At 38.7% G+C, this 22339-nt stretch overlaps 2 protein-coding genes across 2 annotated transcripts; one reads left to right on the top strand and one right to left on the bottom strand.

Annotated features, from left to right (window-relative positions):
* Positions 1-11340: 11340 nt before the first annotated feature.
* On the top strand, positions 11341-13296 carry LOC121780732 (LOB domain-containing protein 25-like). Its single transcript, XM_042178363.1, has 2 exons — positions 11341-11724; positions 12578-13296. Exon 2 carries the CDS (start codon positions 12602-12604, stop codon positions 13073-13075), a length of 474 nt encoding a protein of 157 aa, XP_042034297.1. The 5' UTR covers positions 11341-11724; positions 12578-12601; the 3' UTR covers positions 13076-13296.
* A 3508-nt stretch (positions 13297-16804) lies between these two features.
* LOC121780859 (protein ANTHESIS POMOTING FACTOR 1-like) lies at positions 16805-20290 on the bottom strand. Its single transcript, XM_042178503.1, has 10 exons — positions 20089-20290; positions 19706-19806; positions 19511-19620; positions 19367-19433; positions 18589-18688; positions 18118-18234; positions 17900-18037; positions 17723-17804; positions 17355-17407; positions 16805-17121 (listed from the first exon to the last, which is right to left on the bottom strand). Exons 1-10 carry the CDS (start codon positions 20158-20160, stop codon positions 16966-16968), a joined length of 996 nt encoding a protein of 331 aa, XP_042034437.1. The 5' UTR covers positions 20161-20290; the 3' UTR covers positions 16805-16965.
* Between the last annotated feature and the right edge of the window lie 2049 nt (positions 20291-22339).

The following is a 22339-nucleotide window of genomic DNA, read 5'->3' as shown; positions in this document are numbered from 1 at the left end:
AAAGATGCCATTCGGTTTAAAGAATGCCGGAGCCACATATCAAAGGATGGTAGACAAGCTATTTCGGCACCTGATCGGAAAAGAGGTTGAAGTCTATGTTGACGACATAGTTGTTAAAAGTAGAAGCACTTCGGATTACGAAGGCAATCTCAAATCAACTCTCGACGTGCTCAAAAAAGCCAACCTCAAACTCAATCCCCAAAAATGTACCTTTTTGGTAGATTCGGGAAAGTTTCTGGGTTGTTGGGTTTCAAAGGACGGACTCAAGGCAAATCCCCTAAAGGTTCAAGTTGTTCAGAACATGGCAATGCCGAAGTCCATACACGAGGTGCAAAGGCTAACTGGATGTCTAGCCGCACTGAATAGATTCCTTTCCCAAGCAGCCGAAAAGCAACTGCCGTTCTTCAATGTTTTGAAGAAGGCACCAAAGTTTGAGTGGGGAGCCGAACAGAAAAAGGCTTTTGACGAACTCAAAAGTTATTTAGCCGAACTCCCTATTCTCTCTGCTCCAACAGATGCCGAAGTGATATTCTTATATTTAGCGGCATCAGATCAAACCATTAGCGCGGTACTTGTACGAGAAGAAGGCCTAAAGCAGCGTCCTATCTACTTTACAAGCCGAGCATTAAGAGGTCCCGAAACAAGGTATCAACCTCTGGAAAAAATTGCTCTGGCATTAGTAAATGCAGCAAGGAGACTGCGGCCATATTTCTATGCTCACAAGGTATGCGTCTTAACCGATCTCCCACTTCGGCAAGTTTTGACTAAGCCTGAAGCATCAGGCAGAATTGCCAAGTGGGCCATAGAGTTGGGAGAACATTCAATAGAATATCTACCTCGGAAAGCCATCAAGGGACAAGCCTTGGCAGATTTTCTGGTAGAGGCAAAGTTCGATCAAGCAATCCCTATTATTGCCGAACAGAAAAGCCCTACCAATGATGAACCAACACAGCCCCAGGAACCCGAAGTAGAGCCGCCGGACTGTTGGATTGGATTCGTAGATGGAGCTTCGAATAAGACATGGAGTGGAGCTGGTATTCTACTTATCGCTCCCGACGGACACGAGGTAACTTATTCACTTCGGTTCTTATTCCCAACCACTAATAACGAAGCCGAATACGAAGCCCTTCTTGCCGGACTTCGGTTAGCGCAAAGTCTATTTATCAAATCTCTCAAAATCCATTGTGATTCACAAGTCATAGTGAATCACATGTTGGGTACGAGTGAAGCCCGAGATGAAAGGATGAAAAAATACTTGGACAAAGCGCAAAGCATTAGCCGAAGTTTATCTTATTTTCGGATAATCCGCATTCCCAGAGCGGAAAATGGCCGAGCAGATACTTTAAGCAAGTTGGCCTCATATCCGAGCTCAAAAGTGGAGGAATTACCGCACAGAAGCATTGATGATGCTGAGGTACTTTCAGTAACCAGCTCGCCGAACTGGATGACGCCAATATCAAAGTATCTAGATCAAGGACAACTGCCCGAGGATAAGAGAGAAGCTCGGAAAATCACATGCCGAGCACTTCGGTATGAACTTCATGAAGGAGTCCTATATAGGAAGTCCTACCTTCAACCGTTATTGCGATGTGTAGGACCAGAAGAGACGGACTACATCCTTAGAGAAGTTCATGAAGGATCGTGCGGCAGCCACATCGGAGCTAGAGCTTTAGCTAAAAAAGTTCTGAGATGGGGATATTATTGGCCAACTTTGGTACAAGAAGCAGTACAGCTCGTTAAGAAATGTACGAAGTGCCAAATCCATGCAAATATCCCAAGGATGCCGCAGACCGATCTATGTGCTATGCAAAGCCCTTGGCCTTTTATGCAATGGGGCATAGACATAGTAGGACCACTACCACAAGCTCCTCGGCAAATGAAATTCTTGATCGTTGCCGTGGACTACTTCACAAAGTGGGTGGAGGCTGAACCATTAGCTACGATAACGAGCTCGAAGGCATTGGATTTTGTTTGGAAGAACATAGTTTGCCGATTTGGCATACCCCATATCCTCATTTCGGATAATGGGACTCAGTTCACCGACAAGACATTCAAGAATTGGTGCCAAGAGTTGAATATTCAACAGCGGTTCACTTCGGTCTCTCACCCACAAGCAAACGGACAAACGGAAGTAACAAACCGTATTTTGGTGAAAGGATTAAAAGCTCGGTTAGAACAAGCCAAAGGACAATGGGTAGAAAATCTTCCTCAAGTCCTATGGTCTTACCGAACTACACCAAAAACCTCCAACGGTGAAACTCCGTACAGTCTAGTGTACGGCACTGAAGCCGTAATTCCGGTTGAGATCGGCATACCCAGCCCCCGAACACTCAATTTCTCAACAGAACTGAATGATGACGGACTGAGAGCCGAACTAGATCTTGCCGAAGAAAGAAGAGAACTGGCCTGCATAAAAGCAGCCAAGTACAAGGAGCAAGTAACCCGGTATTATAACCAAAGGGTGAAAAAGCTGCAGTTTCAAGTGGGAGATCTCGTATTGAGAAACAATGAAGTAAGCCGAGCAGAAAAGCTGGGCAAACTTGAACGCACATGGGAAGGTCCGTATCGGGTGTCAGAAGTCCTGGGAAAAGGGTCTTATAAATTGACTCACATGTCAGGAGAACAAGTACCCCGAACATGGCATATTTCCAACCTCAAGAAGTTCCATTTGTAAGAGACAAGGTCCGGTCAGTCTTGTATCTAGTTCGGTCCTAGGGATATGTGCTTTCATGTTTCTATTTGTCCTTTATGCTGGTCGTTTTATAAAAGTTTAAAATCTTTTTCGTCTTTTTTATTTGTCTTTATGTGCGTTTAGTCTCTATGTGCGTTTTGTCTCTTATAAATAGTACTGAGGTATATTGATCTTTAAAGGCTGATCCCCTTTTTAGATCATGTATTAAAGACAATTGTGAGTCCAAGCTTCTGAGGGAGATACAAGACCACAATTCAGCTTAAGAAACAAGCAGTTCGTCTGAAACGGACTGCAATAAGCCGAAAACCACTTCGGTCAACCAGGGAAAGTCCAATCCAAGCGATAAAACTCGCCAAATTAGGACACAGGGAAAGTCCAATCCAAGCGATAAAACTCGCCAAATTAGGACACAAAAGGAAAGTCCAATCCAAGCGATAAAACTCGCCAAATTAGGACACAAAGGGAAAGTCCAATCCAAGCGATAAAACTCGCCAAATAAGGACACAAACTAAGTCCGGTCAAAGAAGAGTTTTCTTCATAAGACTGAGGACGAGTCCGGTCAAAGAAGAGTTTTCTTCATAAGACCGAGGACGAGTCCGGTCAAAGAAGAGTTTTACTTCATAAGACCAAGGACGAGTCCGGTCAAAGAAGAGTTTACCTCATAAGACCAAGGACGAGTCCGGTCAAAGAAGAATTTACTTCATAAGACCGAAGACGAGTCCGGTCAAAGAAGAGTTTTCTTCATAAGACCGCGGACGAGTACAATAAATGAAATAAAAAATCGCTGAACTGTAAATACGCAGTGATAGAAGCGAAATGAAAAAATTTCATTTATTAAGTCTTGTTCGGCATACAATTTCGCTGCTCTACGAGAAGGCGTTACACCATTACAAAGGACTATTCTACTGTCCACGGTTGCTAAAGTTGAGCCACCTATCCAAAAAATCCTCATGATGCTGAGTTCGGGTGTTCCGAACAGTTGAAGAATAAGTAGGTCGACGAGATGCTCTGATCGACCTACCGCCCCTTCCCTGAGTCCGGGAAGTTCTAGCACCTCGGCGGCGAAGAGTCTCTTCACGAAGCATCCGCTGATCTTGCTCACTCATAATCACAACTCCTCTACGAACTTCAGGGCGTTCTCGTCTTGACATTTCCGGTTACTCCGGAGTCCGTTGCTGACTTGGAGTACGTTCTCGTCTTGACGTTTCCGGTTCATCCTGAGTCCGTTGTTGGTTTGGAGCAGAATCTTGAGCGAGTGGATTAGAGGTTTGAGTTGGAGTGTGAGCATCTGTTGGCGGGAAACGCCTAAGGAATCTCTCGATTGAGGGACGCCGGGAAAGAATGATGTCGTACCGAGAAGCCAAGCGCCGCAATGACTTCACAACTTGTTGGCAAGCCGAGCTCTCCAGCGCATTGTTCTTCCGGAGTACATGAAGCTCCTCCCACAGTTCATCAACTTGATTCTGAACTTCAGATATGGTCATTCCCCCGCGCCCGCAGATGAAATCCTCATATGCAGTCCTCTCAGCGATGACAGTGTTCAGCTCGGCATCCAGATCTTTCTTTATGGACTTTAAGTCCTTATTGTTGGACTCCAGCTCCACTAACCGAGCCAAGAGTTCGTCATACTTCACCTGGTCATCTATGGCTTTTTTCTCAGCTTCGTTTAAAGCCGAAGAGTATAGCCGCTTCCAGTGAAGTACCTCCAGCTCCTTAGAGTTAAGAATACAAAGCAGCTATGTCAGTTCGGCATTTCAGTTTACCGAGCAGGTAGTAAACCACAACAGGAGTAAAAGAGATTACGAAAAGCTATAAAGAAGACACGAGTGTAGAAAGAAGAATTTTTTCATTCACAAGAAAAATTTTTTACACAAGGAGGGCTTCAAGGCCATTTTACAAGGAGAGAAAGAAACTAAACTAAGAGAAGGGAGACGAAATCATACTCCGCCAGTTTCGTCTCCGGCTCCTCTGTGGGTTTCAGCCTCCTTCTCCTTGTCTACTTCGGCTTCAGCCTCGGCCTCCCTACTCCCTCCAGCCTGCTCGGTGCCCCCATCGCCGATCTGCTGCACCTCCTGCTCGGCATGCCCGTCGCCGGCCTGCTGATCCGTCTGCTCGGTCTCCTTGCCGGCCTCGTTTTCCTGCCCACCCTCTTCGTTAAAGATTGAAGCGGGTGAAACAGGTCCCAAGGAGGCAAAGATGGCCTCCATGTTCTCGTCCCGGTCAGCGCGGCAGTTACGGACTCTTTCAGCAGAGAGCAGGACCGAGGAAGAAGCAAGCTCCTCAAGGAGCGGCAGACTCTGGAGACGAGCTGAAATCTCTCGGCCATACAGCGGCAGGACGACTTCGGGTCCCTGCTCAGCGTTATCGGTCATCAATTTCAGCAGATCACCGATAAAGGCCGAAAATTGATTGCTCAAAAAGAGTTTCTCCGTGAAAACACGGAGAGCCTCCCCCTGAGCAACCACGGCGGCAGCCTCCCTCTGTTTAGATTGCTCTCTCTGGATGATGAGCTGGTTTTTGGCACGCTGAGCTTCATCCTGAGCCGAGATCCTAGCGGCCCTTGCCTTCTCAAAGTCTGCCCGAGCCTGTTCGGCCTGGTGACGAGCAGCATTCAACTTCCTCTGCATCTCAGCATAATCGTTGGACGCTTTGGAGAGTTCAACGGCGACGAGCTTGGAGAGCATATTGTTCCTCTGAAAATGGAAAAAGGAAAAAGTCAACAGAGGGGCCACAAAAAATATAGGAAAAAAGCAAGGCCAGAAAATCAAGAAGAGAATTCACCTCTACAAAGTCCGTTGGCCATGCAAAAGGCTCACAGACATGTTCCGAAGGGGCCGCCAAGACAATGTCTTTCTCCGGCGCTCTTGGGGGTTTCTGAATCTTCCCCTTCCCCTTTGCCGAAGTCGACTCCGGCTTTTTTGGATCCGAAGAAGAGGTCTTCTGCCTTTTCGGATTCTTCTCGGCATCAGACGCCGAGCCGGTGGCTTTCTGTCTCTCCGGCTCATTAGATTCGGAGGATTTGCGACCGAGCTTGTTTAGCATGTTCACTGCCAAAAAGCAAGAAAACAAGGTTAGTCTTCGTCGTTAAAGCAGTAAAGCATAAAAAAGAAATCCTCACCCTCAGTCTCTTCGTCCGAAGACGAGGAATCGAACACGAAGTCACCCTTGACGAGCTCAGATTCCGAATACTGTTTCCTAATCATGGGAATCTTATTGAGCTCGCCCTCGAGCTCGTCCAACGGTTCTACCCGAGGATGAGGAATTACGGACTTCGGCCCTCTCCAGGAAAAGTCCGGAGCCGCTGTCCTATTGTAAAAAAAGAAACGATTTTGCCACTTCGGCCATTTGGTTTTACAGAATGCTCTGAAGGGCTGTAAAGGGATCAAGTAAAACCAGGATCCCTTTCTCTTAAACTGAAAGAAATTAAGGATTGCCCTCAGAGACAGATCCTTTTCTAGTCTACGCAGCTCGGCAGCAAAGGCCGATAAGTGCCTCCAAGAATTTGGAGTCACCTGACCTAAAGGAAGTTGAAAAAAATCAAGAAGCTCTACAAAGGCAGGGGGAAGAGGGAAACGAAGCCCGCATTCTAAGCAGGCTTCGTAAACGGTGGCATAACCCTCCGGCGGCGAGTTAGCTCTATGAATGTCGTCGGGAATCACCAGTAACCCCCCAGGAAGAAAATATTTTCCGTGTAAGGATATCACAGTATCCTTACTCAAAATGCTGTGAAAATATTCTACCGTCTTCTCCCCGGACCTTTTCCGGCCAGAAGACCCCTCACCCCCCTTCCTACCGCTACCTGATTCAGAAACAGATTCAGAAGAAGAAGACATGATTCTTACTCTTTGATGGTCGAAAGCCTGAAGGAATTCTTGAAGAAGCGGAAGAAAATTTTACGAAAAAGAGAGAGAATACAGAAGAAATAATCACAAAAGTATTCCAATGATGAAGAGAGGAAATATTTATCAGATTCGCAAAGGCATTTCAAATTCGTCGCACCGTTTCAAATCCCCCTTTTTCTGGATTCTCTGGCCGGATTTGCTGTCACATTTAATGCAGACACGTGCGGAGCACGTCCCCTGATGTCAGCCTCCCCCTTACACTTATCCGAAATGCCGAAGTGATTCACTTCGCTTTTCGGGGGGGTGGTGATGGGATACGAACTAAACAACTAAACAATAATTGCGAGCCCAATAGCAGTGACGGCCCATCAGCCCAAAACCCAAGAAAGAGTATCAGTTCGGCACAACCAAAGAGTTCGGTCACAGCCTATAGCTCGGTAAAAGCCGACCAATCGAGCTCAACTCTCAGATCGGCAAAAGCTGATCGGCAAAGTTCAGCAGTTCGGTCTCAGCAGTTCGGTCTCAGTATTCGACCGAACAAGGAGATAGTGGACCCATGCAGGATCTCCACGACCTCCACTACACCCACGATCTATTTAGTGGTATTAAGCAGTTATCAACCCCACTACCAGGGCTGCAAACCACGATCTTAGTTCGAATGTATAAATAGAACATAGATCAGATAGACGAGGGTTAAGCTCTCTAGATCCTGAATCTTATAGCAAATCAGTATTGTAATCTGTAAGCGAGACCAAGCAATACAAATTTGCCCTCTCTTCTTCCCGTGGACGTAGATTTACCTCAGTAAATCGAACCACGTAATTTCCCGTGTTGTGATCGTTTATTACTTGCATTTATTCCCATCAAAAATTCGCCACATCATCACCGATTAAATAATAATAATATATTTATTCATTTGAATCACTTTAATTTAGGAGTACATATTTAGCAAAAGTATTATGAAGTTCAGAAAATTGTAGCCATATCCACATATCAATAAAACAAGTGGTCATAATAAAATTCTACACGATCATTTAATTAATTAATTAATTAATTAATGCTACGTATGTAAATATATAGTAGTACTAGAATTTTATGAATATCACGTAATCATATTGATTAGATAATCCCTCATCAAAATCAGACTTTTCTATATCATACAGCTCTGAATTAAGTATGAACACTATTTACATACAGTTGAATTTGTTCATAAAAATCTAAAATTTTCTGACAAATACTCATTAGATGCAAGTTGTCGACATGTCGGCGAAGAACAAGAGAAAAAGAGCAGTAAAGTGAAAAGGATCAACACATATATACTTTTACTCTATGTGTTGATTTGTGTCTCAACATATGCATATATAGAGAATGGGTTATTAATTTTTTATGACTCCATTTCCAGTCAATAATTGAAAGGCATTCTTATTACTACAATGCACGAATAAAAATATTTAATTCGTTATAATTTATTAAGCTCCAAGAAAACAAAAAATTGACTTCTAATATTCGAAACTAGGTAAATTTAACTTTTTTTGAGTTTGGTAAATTATACTACAATGGATTTGATTCAATATGTCGGATGTCATTTTTAATATTGCACGGTATGGAGTATAAAATTATTAAATTCATTGTGAACTTTAGTAACCAAAAATATTGTAAATCTTAGGTCATCCTCAACGCTGTCGTTATACCGTCCCTTAAAACACTATTTGCGTGCCCCACTGTACTTTTTTACTACATCCCTTAACTAAGGGACGGAACCTGCAACCCTCCGTCCCTTAACCGTCCCTTAAATTACTATTCATTCAATTTCATTTTTTTTTATTTTTTCCCCAACAAATTCAATCAATAAAAAACACACTTCATTAACAATAAAATAACATTACAACATAAAATAAAATACAACTTAAAATTAAAAAAATAAAAAAGACATAATTAATATCCTAAAAAAATAAAAATGACATAATTTAAAATACAATTTTATAGAAAATAAAAAAACTACTCCGCCGGCAAATCATCCCCGGCATCGTCTGTCGGGGTCTCCTCCTCCTGCGAGGCAAACTCTTGTGGCCCGATGCCCGAACCGCCCTCACTAGACGAGTATTGGCCACTCGTCGTATGCTTCGTGCACTTCGAGGTCGAGCCCGAGCTGGACCGCACACCGTCGGCCCACCTTTCCTCGTCCCTGACGACCTCCCAAAAAACATCGGCATATTTGAATTGTTTGCCGGTGTCTTCGTAGTAGACCCGCAAAGCCGACCTCAGAATGTCGGCTCCCGTGGCTCCGCTTTGGTACTGAGCCGCTTCATTCTTGTATATGCCACAGAATCGTTTGACCTCTCTGTCGACTCGGTCAAAGTGAGCGCGGAGCATCTTATATGTGAGGCGGCAGGTCTTTTTCGGCTTAATCTCGTGGTAGGCCTTGGTGACCTTTTCCCAGAAGCACTTCCAAGGTTGTTGATTCCCGACGATGGGATCGTACGAGACGCTGATCCAGGCGTTGTACACCGCCAGCGTTTCTTTGGGGCCTTACGGATGCCGGCCTAGATCCTCCTCCTCCGCCCTAGAGCCTCCCCGCATCGGTCTTCTTCCAGAGTGGGTTGAACCGGATAATCCTCCCGAATCTGGGATAATCTCTGCGAATACCGCGGGGCGGAGGGACGGGCGTATGCATCAACATCAAAATTGGGTGGTTGGTACCCCCCGGCGTGCCCGAACCGTGGGTGCCTGGCGTCGAGCCCGGCGTCGACGAATCGGAACCACCCAATGTGTTGTACATGCTCCCCCAGTCGCCGAACGCGTTGAGATCCCACGCGCCGGAGCCGCCACCGCCGGAGTTTCCGTCGTCGGACATTTTGTGATGAGATGTTAGATAAAATTTGGAGAGGAAATGGAGATGAATTGGGAAGAATAGATGTGTAATTGTGTGTGAAATGAGGATGTAATAGGAGTATTTATAGAGTAAAAAAATAAAAAAGGAAAAACAGCTCTATTAACGGTAATATTACGGTTTAACATTTTATTATTATTATTTTTTTATTTAATCCGTTTTTTTTAAAAAAATGAATTATTGCGTCAGCGTGACGATGCCCACTCGCGGGACGGCGAGTGGGCGTCACGCATGGCCTGGGAGCGCGCCACGTCGCCTCGGCGCGTGGCGAGCCGTCCCGCGTTTCGTCGAGGCGGGACGGGTTGCGTGACGGGTTGGGGACGGGCTGGTGACGGGACGAGATGCTGCAATACGTCTCGCCCCGGTTCCATCACTGCAGAACGAAACACGGGCCACCCGCGTGACGCGTTGCGGGTGGCCTTATCCTACAAACTCATTTTATAATTGTAAAACTATGAATTATTACAAAATAATGAATTGGGTATGAGAATATTATGAATTAAAAAATTAGACTTTTCTCCTCAAAACCATGAATTTATTCAGGAAATGATGAGTCTATTGTAGTAATAGCTAAAAATAGTTTTTAATTTATATTACAATAATTGTATTTCTTGCAGTTTCTGCACGCAGATGTTGTATAATAAATATAGATATATAGAAAAAAGGACCAGTGAAAAAATAGAAATTTGCGATAAATGAGAATCATGAATTCGACATGAACGAATGAGCAACCGTGTTCGTATAGCATCACACGAACAAATTATACATTCATCTCTTATTCATAAAAATCAATGTAATTATATATATATATATGATTCTCATTTCTCATACACTATAAATTCAATTCTCACTACCCCTATATACATGACTGAAAAAAAAGCATTATTCTGAGTTGCAATCAATAATAGAGTTTGCAACAGTAAAAAAGCAAAATTTGAAAGGATCTTTGATCAGTTGGACAGTTCACTTCAATTATGAACACTGACTGAAACCAATACTGACTTACAGAGGAATATAAGCATATGTCCATTCACAACATACCATAAATTTTAATGTATGGGCTTTCATATTTCTTACATATAGTTGTTGTCTTTTACTTGCCCCAGTTTTCAAAATAAAATAATTTTTTTTTCTCATGTATCAACTTTTAGTGAAGAATATTGGATCTTACCTGTATATGGTAAGAAAGACTTCTTATTTTGGATAATGATTATAAAGTTGAAGTAAGAAAGACTTAAAGAAGTCAATTTACACAAGCTTAGTACATATAATCACTTTATTAAATGGAATCAATATGACTTAACTAAAATGAGAAGTTATTAGTTAGAACTACAATTTAAATCACCCAACATGTGTGATTGAGTTCCAAAAGGTCAACGGATCGATCATGGGTTTTGGGTATAGAGCAATCTTAAATTCTCGGGCGAATTATACAACCTTTCGAGATGCTTACAAATTAGCGAGACGATATTTTGCTGGTCCACATGTGGAAAATCTAGCCACAAAAAATCACAAATTGAGAAATTAAAGGCTACTTTGTCAATCAAATGTGGTTGAAACAATGAAACTCATTTTCAAGTGTGGTTAATTAGATATAATATTACTACTAAAAAAAAGATTATGGTAGGGAAGATTGTGAAATTTTGAAGTCTGGTTAGTTATTGGTTAATAGTATATAGTATTTCAATTAATTTATTGCATGAGAAAGAAAAGTTCTACTATTAAACTTTGACTAACATTATTATTATTGGATGAAAAACAAAATAAAGAGAGAGAAATGACAAGGAAAAAAAAGTGGTGCTGTGGCTACAAGAATGCAAATTATTAATTCCAACTACTTTCAATTTTTAAAATAAATCCGAAATGATTATTATCCTTTTCTTGGTCAAATTATCTCATTTTACACAATATTTTAGGAGTATTTCCTCTCATATTATTATCTAAACTGTATTCTTAGCCAAATGCTAATTATGGCAGAGGCTTTTGCTTTACATTAGCACCACCATTCACTCCAAAATGCTTCTCTCTCATCATCACTTGTGCAGCTTCTAGGGTTTTCCCATTTCCCAACTGATTTTTCTGCCTAATTTCATGGCTGATTTGCTCAATCAATCTTGAAAAATCATGGGTTATTGCCAAAATCAGCTACAAAAAGGAAGAAAGTAAACAAGAAGAAGATCAGATTCAGCAGCTGCAGTGTTGTTTTCTTATATAAGAGAGAGTTAGAAACCCTTGTTTTTTCACTCCACAAATCTTAAATTCCACGAAAAGATCTTCCACTGTTTGATTTTGTAAGAAAGGTAAGCTTTTTCAAGATTCATTTTTTATTTTCTTGCTCCAAATATGTTTTGTAGGAAGATAAAAATCAAGTCTTTTTTCCTTGTTGGATTTATCTAATTACTAATTTAACTATGTGAAGTTTTGATCTTGTTTTGTGATTGTGTGATTTGCTGAGATTTAGGGGTTGTTATGGAAAATTTGCTTCTGGCATGATTTCAATTTTTCAATCCAAAATCTTAAGTTAGTTGAAAAATGTTGTTAAGCTTTCCTTTTTGAATTAGTCAATTCCCAAGATTCATGCTTGTCAAAGACCAAACTGAATAAAACTGTAATCGGCCTCTCTCTCTCTCTCTCTCACACACACACACACACTTTCTTGACAAGCATTTAAAAAGTTAGTATATTTCTTATGTTGTTTCATTCTCAATTTGGGAATCATCAATTATGTTGATCGATCATCACTTTTAGATGACTAGATTGAATTCCATCTTCAAAAAATCTTGTATTTCAATCTAATCAGCCGTAAATTCTAACTATAATGCCACGTATAATATAGTCTGAATCACAATCAATACAACTCTGAGTACCAATTGTAATTCAGATTATAATACCACATACATTATTAGAAGATTGTATTGTTGTACAACCCCTACCCGCTAATCTTATAAATCCATCTTCAAAAATCTTGTATGCCAATCTATTCGAATTGTGCGATTGTAAATTCAGACTATAATACTAGTACATAATATTATAGTCTGAATCACAATTGACACGACTATATATAATACCACATGTACTAGTCTGAATCACAATCGACATGACTTTGATTAGGGGAACCTCGAAAAACCTAATTTACATTTCCATTGACAACAGGAATTAACCAACCAAAAAAAGGGAATGGCCTCTTCAAGCAGCAGCAGCAGCTACTCAAACCCTCCCTGCGCCGCCTGCAAATTCCTCCGGCGGAAATGCCTCTCCGGCTGCATCTTCGCCCCGTACTTCCCGCCCGAGGAGCCGACCAAATTCGCCAACGTGCACAAGATCTTCGGCGCCAGCAACGTGAGCAAGCTGCTCAACGAGATCCTCCCCCACCAGAGGGAGGACGCCGTGAACTCCCTCGCCTACGAGGCCGAGGCCCGCCTCAAGGACCCCGTCTACGGCTGCGTTGGCGCCATCTCCGTTCTGCAGCGGCAGGTGCTGCAGCTGCAGAAGGAGCTCGACGCCACCAACGCTGATTTGATGCGTTACACGAATAACGAGATAGGCGGGTATAACCCGAGGCGGATGGGTTATGGACCCGGAGTCGGGTCGTATAACCCGAATCCAGGTTATTATTCTTATGGTGAAAACCCTGGACATGGCAACAATTGATTGGATCTTGATTTTGATACATGTGTGTGTTTGTGTGTGTGAATATATATATTTATATATATGTATAATTGAGGGAGTTGGAGGGTTTATTTGCATTGATGCTTGAGTTATATATGCTTTTGGATTGGTGATCTATATAGCTCTTGTATTTGAGGTCACTATGTATGATTTTGTTGCCTTATATATTGATTTGTGGGAATAAGATTATATTTGGAATAAAAGATTGGTCACTATTGAGGTGAGCATTAGGTAAACCTAGCTCGGGAATGTTCCTGTGCAATAGCTTGCAAACGATACGTAACATGTAGACGTTGAAAAAACGAGATCATGTGATAGATTATGATCTAGATAAGGGATTATGATCTATAAATACATTGATAGCATCTCATTCCTAATATCCGAAATAGAAATTGAAAAATTATATTTAACGTTATCACTCGGAAGACAATCAATCGTTGTGAATTTGGATTCATCGACAATCAATCAATAGAATTTAAATTTGGTACATAATCATCTTTTCCGATTTATTTTCAAGAAATATGGAGTAGTACATTACTGTGGTGATGAGTGGTCAAGTTAATGTGTGAGCATACTATAAATATGATTGTCATTTTCTATGACAGTAAAAGAATCCGAAAAAGATTTTTCTTTCATGTGAACCAACAGAACTTGCATAAATTGCTAATTATATTAATATATTTATGTTATGCATATTCATATAAATCAGTGATCATAGTACCTTCTTCATAACTAGTAGTACGAAATTTGATCCATTGATATTGTTTAAAAACAAAGCTGCATAATGTTAAACAAAATAATGCAAGATGTTAAATACTACGAAAATCCATATTCAATATTTTTAGGTCTTGAATTCACATAAGCTCAATTATATCATAATGCACATTTACCTTTTGCAAATTACATGTGTATTTTTTTGTTTTGTGTTATGTTATTATACAACAGTTGCAGTAACTTTATATATATTGGTCGAGATTTAGTCCGAGTTATGCGATAAATAACCTTTTATATCGAGAATATGTAAAGTAAAATAAGAAATAAAATGAATTTGAATATAGTAAAGTAAAAAAGCCTTTGATTATTGTTTGATAAAAAATGAGTGATTTACATTTAAAGATAAACCCACCATATATGTAGACGCTATGAAAATGGCCTACATAAAAAGTGCTATATATATTCTTGAAAATATGTAGACGATAAAAACAATTTTGGGGTGGGGTGGGTAAGGGACTAAGGGTGGTAGGCTAGTGGAGGGGGACTATGGTTTAATTTGAGGTAGGGTTGTTGAATATGATTGAAGAGTGATTCTCTATAGGAGAAGATGATGTGCACAAACTTCTACATCAAAATATGCTATGTGTCTCTTTTACTTTCTCTCTTTTTTCAATGAAAATAATCCACGGGTCGTATAAAATATAAACAAATATATTCCAGTTTCATGAAATAATAGATCATATTATCGGAAAAATATAACGTTTGGTAAAATTTTGCTCTGTCTCGCAACTTTGAAAATCAGCCAAAAATTACGATATTTGGATTTGTTCACAGTTATCCTATTATCAATTTTTTTGTGAAATTGTATATGATATGGAAGCTGGAAAATCATAAGTGGGTGTCTCTGGCGATGAGTTAATCAATGTTATCTATTCATAAAGAAAATGACATCGTTTGCTGGAGATATATGAACAATATATTAAACATAGATTGACCAAAAATTTTCAATTAGGATGATTGAGAATAAATCAAAACTTCATGATTTTTCTAGGTGATTTTCAAAGCTATGGGACACATCATAATTTGACAAACTTCATTTTTGGTAACTTGCACTAAAAAATAATTGCGAAGGTTATATTTTTTGAATGAAAATTGGTCATTAATATAACGAAGTTCAGTCAAATTTTGAATTTTCCCACAAATCATATTGGTTGTAGAAATCATGAACTTTACTGTTGTTATCGATTTCTTAAATAAAAATGATATGACAAATCAATGTAACTCTCATTAAATGGTGTCCAAATGAACAATGCTCGACTAATGTTTCTACCAATTTGGTTGATGGATTATTTTTAATTTAGTTTGATTTGTATTTTGTTGACTATTTTTTCAGCCGCAAATGGAAGTAACCCTCGTTGTTTTTACTTTATCAATCACGTAATTAAGGCAAAGTTCCAAGCATGCCGACAATTGAGGAAAGCCCTAATTTCTTAATGAAAACAAAGCAAAAGATCTCATATTTTCATTTGACCTTTATCACGAATGCAATATTTTAAATTATTCCTATATTTTTCAAACAATTATTAAACAAGAATAAGTAAATTGAGCATTTACGTGGTATAGATTGTTAGGTTGGGTAAATTAGATATCATCTGTGTTCAATAATAATTTGTCCCGAAATTGACAGATATAGCATATTATTTGAAGTTAATTTTGTAATAAAGAGAAGACCGAGGCTTAGAAGTCAAGACAAAATCATGGAGCATGTAACATTGTCATAAAATGAAACATTAGACTCTTTCTAACCAACTGAACAAGATTCACAAGTCTTGCTTTTATTTAATCCATCAAATCGAACACTATCTTAATTCAATTAATCAATTGTCGACTGTCGACCTTATGGTCGACAATGACAGTCCCACCTCCCCTTCTCTTTCTGATGTGCGATTTCCACTGACTCGATATTGTTGTGTATGCTGCAATTTCATGATTAAGGCAAGTACAAATTAAAAAGAAGCTAGAAAAACGCTTCCTCGGTCATTAACGGTGACCTTCTTCGGGTCATCGTATTCGTCTCCACGAGTTCTGTTTATGGATCTGCGGACCGAGGGGTGACTGTACAGTTGTTTGATTATTCCTAAGAAAGAGTCCAAGAATAAAAATAGAATAAGTCCCATCAGTCAAGTCTGAAGATGGGCCATAGTGACCGTCCAGATAGTAGTAGGTGGCCCAATAGAAAGCTCTACTTCAGCCCAAGTCCAATGTTTCAATAGTGATTGATTGATTTGATATTCCCTTTTTTCTTAGCACTGTCACAACCAGCAATTTTCACTGTGCTTCTTCATGGCCTTGTCTCCAATTTTTTTTACTTCCTGCGGTTATTATTTTACGACACGTTTCTTTTGAACGAGATTTAAGAAAAAATGTCTAAAGATTTAAGAAAAAAGAATAAAATAAATAAATGAAAATAAAGCAAAATAATGAATAAAGTAAGAGAGTATGTGTTATTTTGCTAACAATACTCAAATGTTTTAATTTTGATTTAACATTTGGTAATTTTTTGTAATTATTCTAAGATTCAGATTTTCTTGGATGAAATCTGAATTTTATCCTCTTCACTAAACTAAAATGAAATAATGTGTGTTTTTTCATTATTTGACTTTTTTTTTCTATTTGTTGGAAGAATTGGGTGTCAGAGGATTGCATTCGGGAAAATTTTCACACATGATGAATCGATATGAAGTGAGTTGTTTTTTAATTCATTATTTGTGACTTCAAATTTTCCACGTGAAATTGTAATATATTTGCCATTTTTCAGTACATGTAAGCTTGGTATATAGACGTATTTAATCAAAGAAAATAGAGTTGTGTTTGAATTTTGGGATTCACAAATGCATTTACCAAATCAAAATTTTAATTTTAGTGAAATCTACCTTACCTCACTTAAATGAGATCATTTTTCAAGTTTCTTCAAAATAAAAATAAAAACACTGAAAATTAAAACAAGCGGCAGCAAATATTCACTTAATAAACAACCGACATCAAACAGTAAATAAAAGATAGGATTCTCAGTAAAATTAGCTACCATTCTTCTATTTGATCAGCCATGTTTCGATGGTTTTCCATATAGATGAATACAATTGATCCGACGTTACCAATCAGGGTAAAGGAGCCGGGGCAGGGGCGCCCGGCTCAGCATCATCGTCAGGAATCCAAAGGGTTAGAACGGAAGCAGCAGCAGCCGCAAACATGACTCTATGAGGAGCCCATCTCAGGCACCCTGCAACACCAATGTGGCTATCCAAAGAAGCGACCTGTTCACAAACCAAAAGCAATTTGTTTAGCTAGCAGCTCAGTAGGCTCTACACAACGTCATCAAACATGTTATTGAGGGGACTAGCGCCTAGCGCTAGAACGTATGACTATTCTTAAATCAAGACCCCATAGCAGCAAAAGTATTTGGACGGAACAAATGGTGTGAGTGTGCGTGTGCGTGTGCGTGTGTGTCCCGATGTTTCCATCTTCACTATTGCAGTCGGTTTAGTACCTTATTTGGCTCATCACTGATGGTCCACGCATGTATATTTCCATCCCCAGAACCTGGAACAAATCAAGATCAATTCAGTGAAAATGAAACAGACAAATCAACGAAAACTGGACTGCGGGTTTCAATTACTATGAATTTTAGATATTAGAGGTGCAGCAAGATTATCAACTATAAACTTTATGTGAATGCTCTCGTTAATATGTTGAGCTTGTAGCCCAACAAGGCAAGACTAAAATCTCCGAAGAAAGGCACATTTACACAGAAAATTGGGAAATAAAAGCAAATAACATAATCAGAAACTACCAGACACATAATGAAGAAGGCGGAATTGATTATAAAGGAAATTAGTAGTTCAAAGATAGCCATACCAGAAAGCACATATTGGCCATCAGGCGTGAAGGTTGCTTCTATGGTGGCATTCGCAGAAGAGTCCATGTTAAATCCACACTTCTGCATCACGTGAAAGTTGAGCTTCTAAGACTTTCGCTCAATCTTTGAAGTTAAAAGAACTGCACAGCCACAATACAATTTCAGGAAAAACTGACCTTCTCTCCATGATACGCATCGAGGAGGTATACATTGTTGTTTGTAGTTGTCAGAAGCATTGATTTACCGTCATTGCTGAACTTAATATCGCACACCTCAGCTGTGTCCCCGCCAACTAGGAAGGTATCGAAAGGACCCTATGCAGAAGAAAAGACAATGGTGTTGAAAAATACAAAATTATATTTGGAAGGAAAAAAATAAAGAATTGCTCAAGAACCTTGTCATACGATCTAGAATCAAATAGTTTGATTGCACCTCCTTCCATTGCCACAGCAAAGACCAAACCTTGTTGATCATAAGCAACCGTAGGCCTACCTCGCAGATGTAATATACCCTGAAAGCTACATCAGTGAGCACACATCAGATTTGACAAGTTCTTTCGGAGCAAAACAACCTTCCTAAACTGGACAGCTGCAACAACCATAACAAGTTCTTTTACAAGGTTTACTGACAGATATCCTTTGGTTGTAAAGAATATACAAATTTCGGCCATACTATCATAAAATGACATCCTTAAAGTTCAATTTTACATATTGGTTGTTGTTCGAAGTCATTAGTTTATAAATAAAGAAAAATCAAATCACAGAATTGGAAAATGACATTCCAGTTAAATGAAGCATAACTGCTGCATACATTAAATATGAGCACAAATTAGAATTAGAATTAGATTAGAAAGCAATTAACCTACCTGACAGGCATTAACACGTAGATCCCACATGCGTACACTGTGATCTAGTGAACCAGACACGAAACAGTCGTTGACTGGAGACATGCACAAAGATACAACCCTATAATTCAAAGAAGAAAAACACTCAAACCAATCAGAAAAAGAAAATTATTATTTTCATAAGCTCGTCATGAAACTTGACAAATGAAGCAATCCCAATGAGTATGTAATCTGATTCAAGTACAAATAATGAAGCAGATATGCATATCTTATCAACATTAACTTCATTTACGGCTAAACAAAAATTATTTCGCAATCTTAGTTGATCTCAATGAGTAAAAAACAAGCTTTTGAGTCGATAGGCCACTTCGCTTCAACCTACTCATTCTATCTACCCGCCCACACGAAAGGACGAAGTAAAATGTGAGTAGGTGGTTTCTAAACACAGTTGTGCTCACTTATGATAAAAAACAGAATCAACTGCTCAATTTCATAAGGGCCTTAAACTTCTATTCACATTATGTTTTCAACTTCTTCATGGTACGTACCACCCTGCTTTTTCATCAGTCTAATCATTCGAGTAAAGCAGGTATATGGAAATATAATTATGGCACAAAGTCTTTAGGACTAAGCAGTCCGGCGTGTGGTTTACATATACCCTTATAACCAAGCCAAAAGTGAGTTTTGGGGATGGAATGCCACTAAGTTTACCCAGTATGGTCGAAAATTATCCTTATGAAGTTAAATAATAGATGGAGACAAATTTGACGGCTTTAGTTTAGTTTCTATGTAAATTTACCTGTCTGTGTGCCCTTTAAAGTACCGAAGGCACCTATTATCATATAGCGATAGATACCTCAACGACTCTGGAACAAAAGCACAAAAAGTATATCATTTGCTTTGTAATAAAAAAAGTTGGGCAAATGTATCAAATGCAACTCACCTCCATTAGAATCCAAATTGTATTTCGAAGAGCATATAACGGAATTTGGGTGGTGAGTGAAACACACCCTGTCAGCTCCATGATTCTTATGATATGTTGTCTTCACCAATCTGAACTCAGCATAACCCATCAAAACATGTTAAAAATTAACAAAATACGATGACTGGTAATCAGCTAAATACGACAATGTCTTACTGAGCATTCGTAATGTCATAAAATCGAACCGAATCATCATCACTTGCTGTAACCAACACATCTGCTGTCCGATGGAAATCAAGCGAATTGATTTTACCACCCTATGGAAAAAACAGAGAACAATTTCATAATCCAGTTAACAGCTCATCTCAACTAATCGCATTGTAGCAGGAACACATAAACTGTAAAAAGAGGTCCGATTATATACAGAACAGTATCAATATACCTATCTAATCGCATAGAATGATAATCAACGTTCAATTGGAAAACAAAGATATCGCAGCATAATTGATAATTTGATTCTCGTAGCCGTAATTCAGATTATCAACAGAGAAGTATGAATTCAGCGATAAATTCAACAGATTGAGGAGAGAAGAACTGACAAAATCTGAGAAGACGGCGCCAACTGACATGCTGCGGATGATGTCGTCACTGAGTTCGGAAAGTGTCGTCATCACAATGTGGCGATCGGTAGCAAGTAAGAAATCAGAATTCAGAAAATTGGAGCCGGAAATTTGTAGTAGCTGATTTCAGTTTTGAGGTGCAGTGATTGGATTAGGGTTTATGAGGGGATTTAGGAGTGGAATAATTATGGAATCGTGATATTGATAGATCCAAAAAATAAATAAGCCTTTTTTATTTATAGTAATTAGTTTATTTTTTTAATTACTTTTTCGTTTAAATTATAAGTATATTTATATTTATTTGATTAAACAATATAAATATTTCTTTTCCACCAAATCTAAATCTTTTAAAAATTTTAATTTATTTTATATAATTTACAAAGTTTAAGGATCATTAGTAATTAATAATCTAGCGAATGCTAAACTGAAATTATACATGATTAATTGAAATTTGACTTTAATACTAATAAAATAAGAATTTAGTCAAAGTTGAATAATTTATGAATCTTATTTATTCATGTAAATTTGTACTTTAGCTGTGATTTTCACCACCATTCCCTCCAACTCGTCTCTCCATTACGTGGGTATTCGGTTGACAATATTAAATCTCATGATTAAATATGTATCATGTTTGGTTCATAAGATTAAACTCTGTCTAATGATAATTAGTCATAGCCCCCTCTAATTAAAATAATCCCACAACTTAATCTTAGATGGATAGTCTCATGATATTAGTCATGGCAACCGAACGTTACCTATATGTATATGTATATGTATGCACCCACATCTCTTCTCATTCTCCAAATCGTGCCAACTAGTACTATTGTAGAGCAGAAGGCAAGACTTTCTATCGATACTCAGCTATAGTGAGCAATCTTCTAAGAAATTAAAGAGCTTGAACCTTCGTATATTGAGTTTTTGGGATCTCAAGAAATCCAGTGACGATGGATGGAGTTTTTGGAGTTCATGTATATTCAACCGACCTCAACAGCGCAAGTTTTGGTGTCAAGTTAACTCTTGTATACATGTACACTTCTCTTTCACACCCACTTCACTAATTTTCTCTTGATTTTGTAGATATATATATAGGGATGTACTCATATCCTTTTTCCATTTTTGTTTTATTGTCCAACTGAATTTCGGCCCTTCATTTTCAAGATCCGATGGCCGAAAATAATGCCTCTTGAATTTAATTTAAATGATTAAAAAATTTGAAAAGGTCAAAATTGGGATACACAAATTAGTTTGTTATTGTAATTTCCTTGATTATCTCTATCAAAGATCACATCGGTTATTCTCCACGATTTCACTCTACAATCCGTCTTCTCTCCCTAAACTTTCAGCGTCTCTTCTCCATTGAAGAAGACATGTTTGTCTGTTTTTCTAAATCGAAGAAGACCAGGTATATTTCGTTCACTAAATATACCGATTGGTGAGAGGCATTATTCATTGCTTTCGTATTTACTGAATAATGGAAGAAGGTAATCAATTTTTTTCTTTCATTGATTATTAATCCGAGTTGTTAGTTGAAATTTCGATTTGTTGGAGTAATCAATCGTTGTAGAACTTGACATCATGTATTATTTTGTTGTGTTACACAAATTCATGAGTAATATAAGATTGACAGGTTTTTATTATTTGGCGCAAGGTTCGTGTATTCTCCAAGGGTTTAGCGATCTTTGGGGCTAGGTGTTAGTATGTTGTAAGTAACAAAACCGTAGTCAATGTTCACGAGTTTCAGTCATTCATCTAGGGTTTAGATATCATCTCGGCTAGGGAGTAGTTTTAACTCATAAATATAATGTACATATATTACGCTGTAATCCTTTTTTTTACTTAGTAATGGACGATTTATGACCTAATTAGTATACTTATACTACATAATTAATTAAATAAATTAAAATAGAAAATAAAAAAAGAGTAAAGGTCAATTTTGATCCTAAACATATAACCAAAATACAAATTTGGTCCAAAACATTCACTTTTTGAAAATAAGTCCATAACAAATGAAAATGTCGCCGAAGTAGTCTTTTTTTGACGTTTTCGTAAAAAACTAACTATCAACGCCAAATGCACAGTGGCATGACCGTTGGTTTTTTTACGGAAACGTAAAAAAAAAGACTACTTCAGCGACTTTTTCATTTGTTACATACCTGTTTTTTAAAAGAAAATGTTTTGGACCAAATTCGTATTTTGGTCATATGTTAGGACCAAAATTGACATTTACTCA

Source organism: Salvia splendens, chromosome 20, assembly GCF_004379255.2.
Source record: "Salvia splendens isolate huo1 chromosome 20, SspV2, whole genome shotgun sequence".
Taxonomy (NCBI): Eukaryota; Viridiplantae; Streptophyta; class Magnoliopsida; order Lamiales; family Lamiaceae; genus Salvia; species Salvia splendens.
The sequence above is the reverse complement of the archived record's forward strand: the minus strand, read 5'-3'. Positions and strand labels throughout refer to the sequence as shown.

Excerpts from the sequence above, each read along its gene's own strand:
- LOC121780732 (XM_042178363.1), top strand. The coding sequence starts at position 12,602 with ATGGCCTCTTCAAGCAGCAGCAGCAGCTACTCAAACCCTCCCTGCGCC.
- LOC121780859 (XM_042178503.1), bottom strand. The coding sequence starts at position 20,160 with ATGACGACACTTTCCGAACTCAGTGACGACATCATCCGCAGCATGTCA. Across the intron at positions 19,621-19,705 it reads TATGACATTACGAATGCTCA|ATTGGTGAAGACAACATATC; the intron begins GTAAGACATTGT and ends TGCTGAGTTCAG. Across the intron at positions 17,408-17,722 it reads TGGCCAATATGTGCTTTCTG|GTTCTGGGGATGGAAATATA; the intron begins GTATGGCTATCT and ends GATTTGTTCCAG.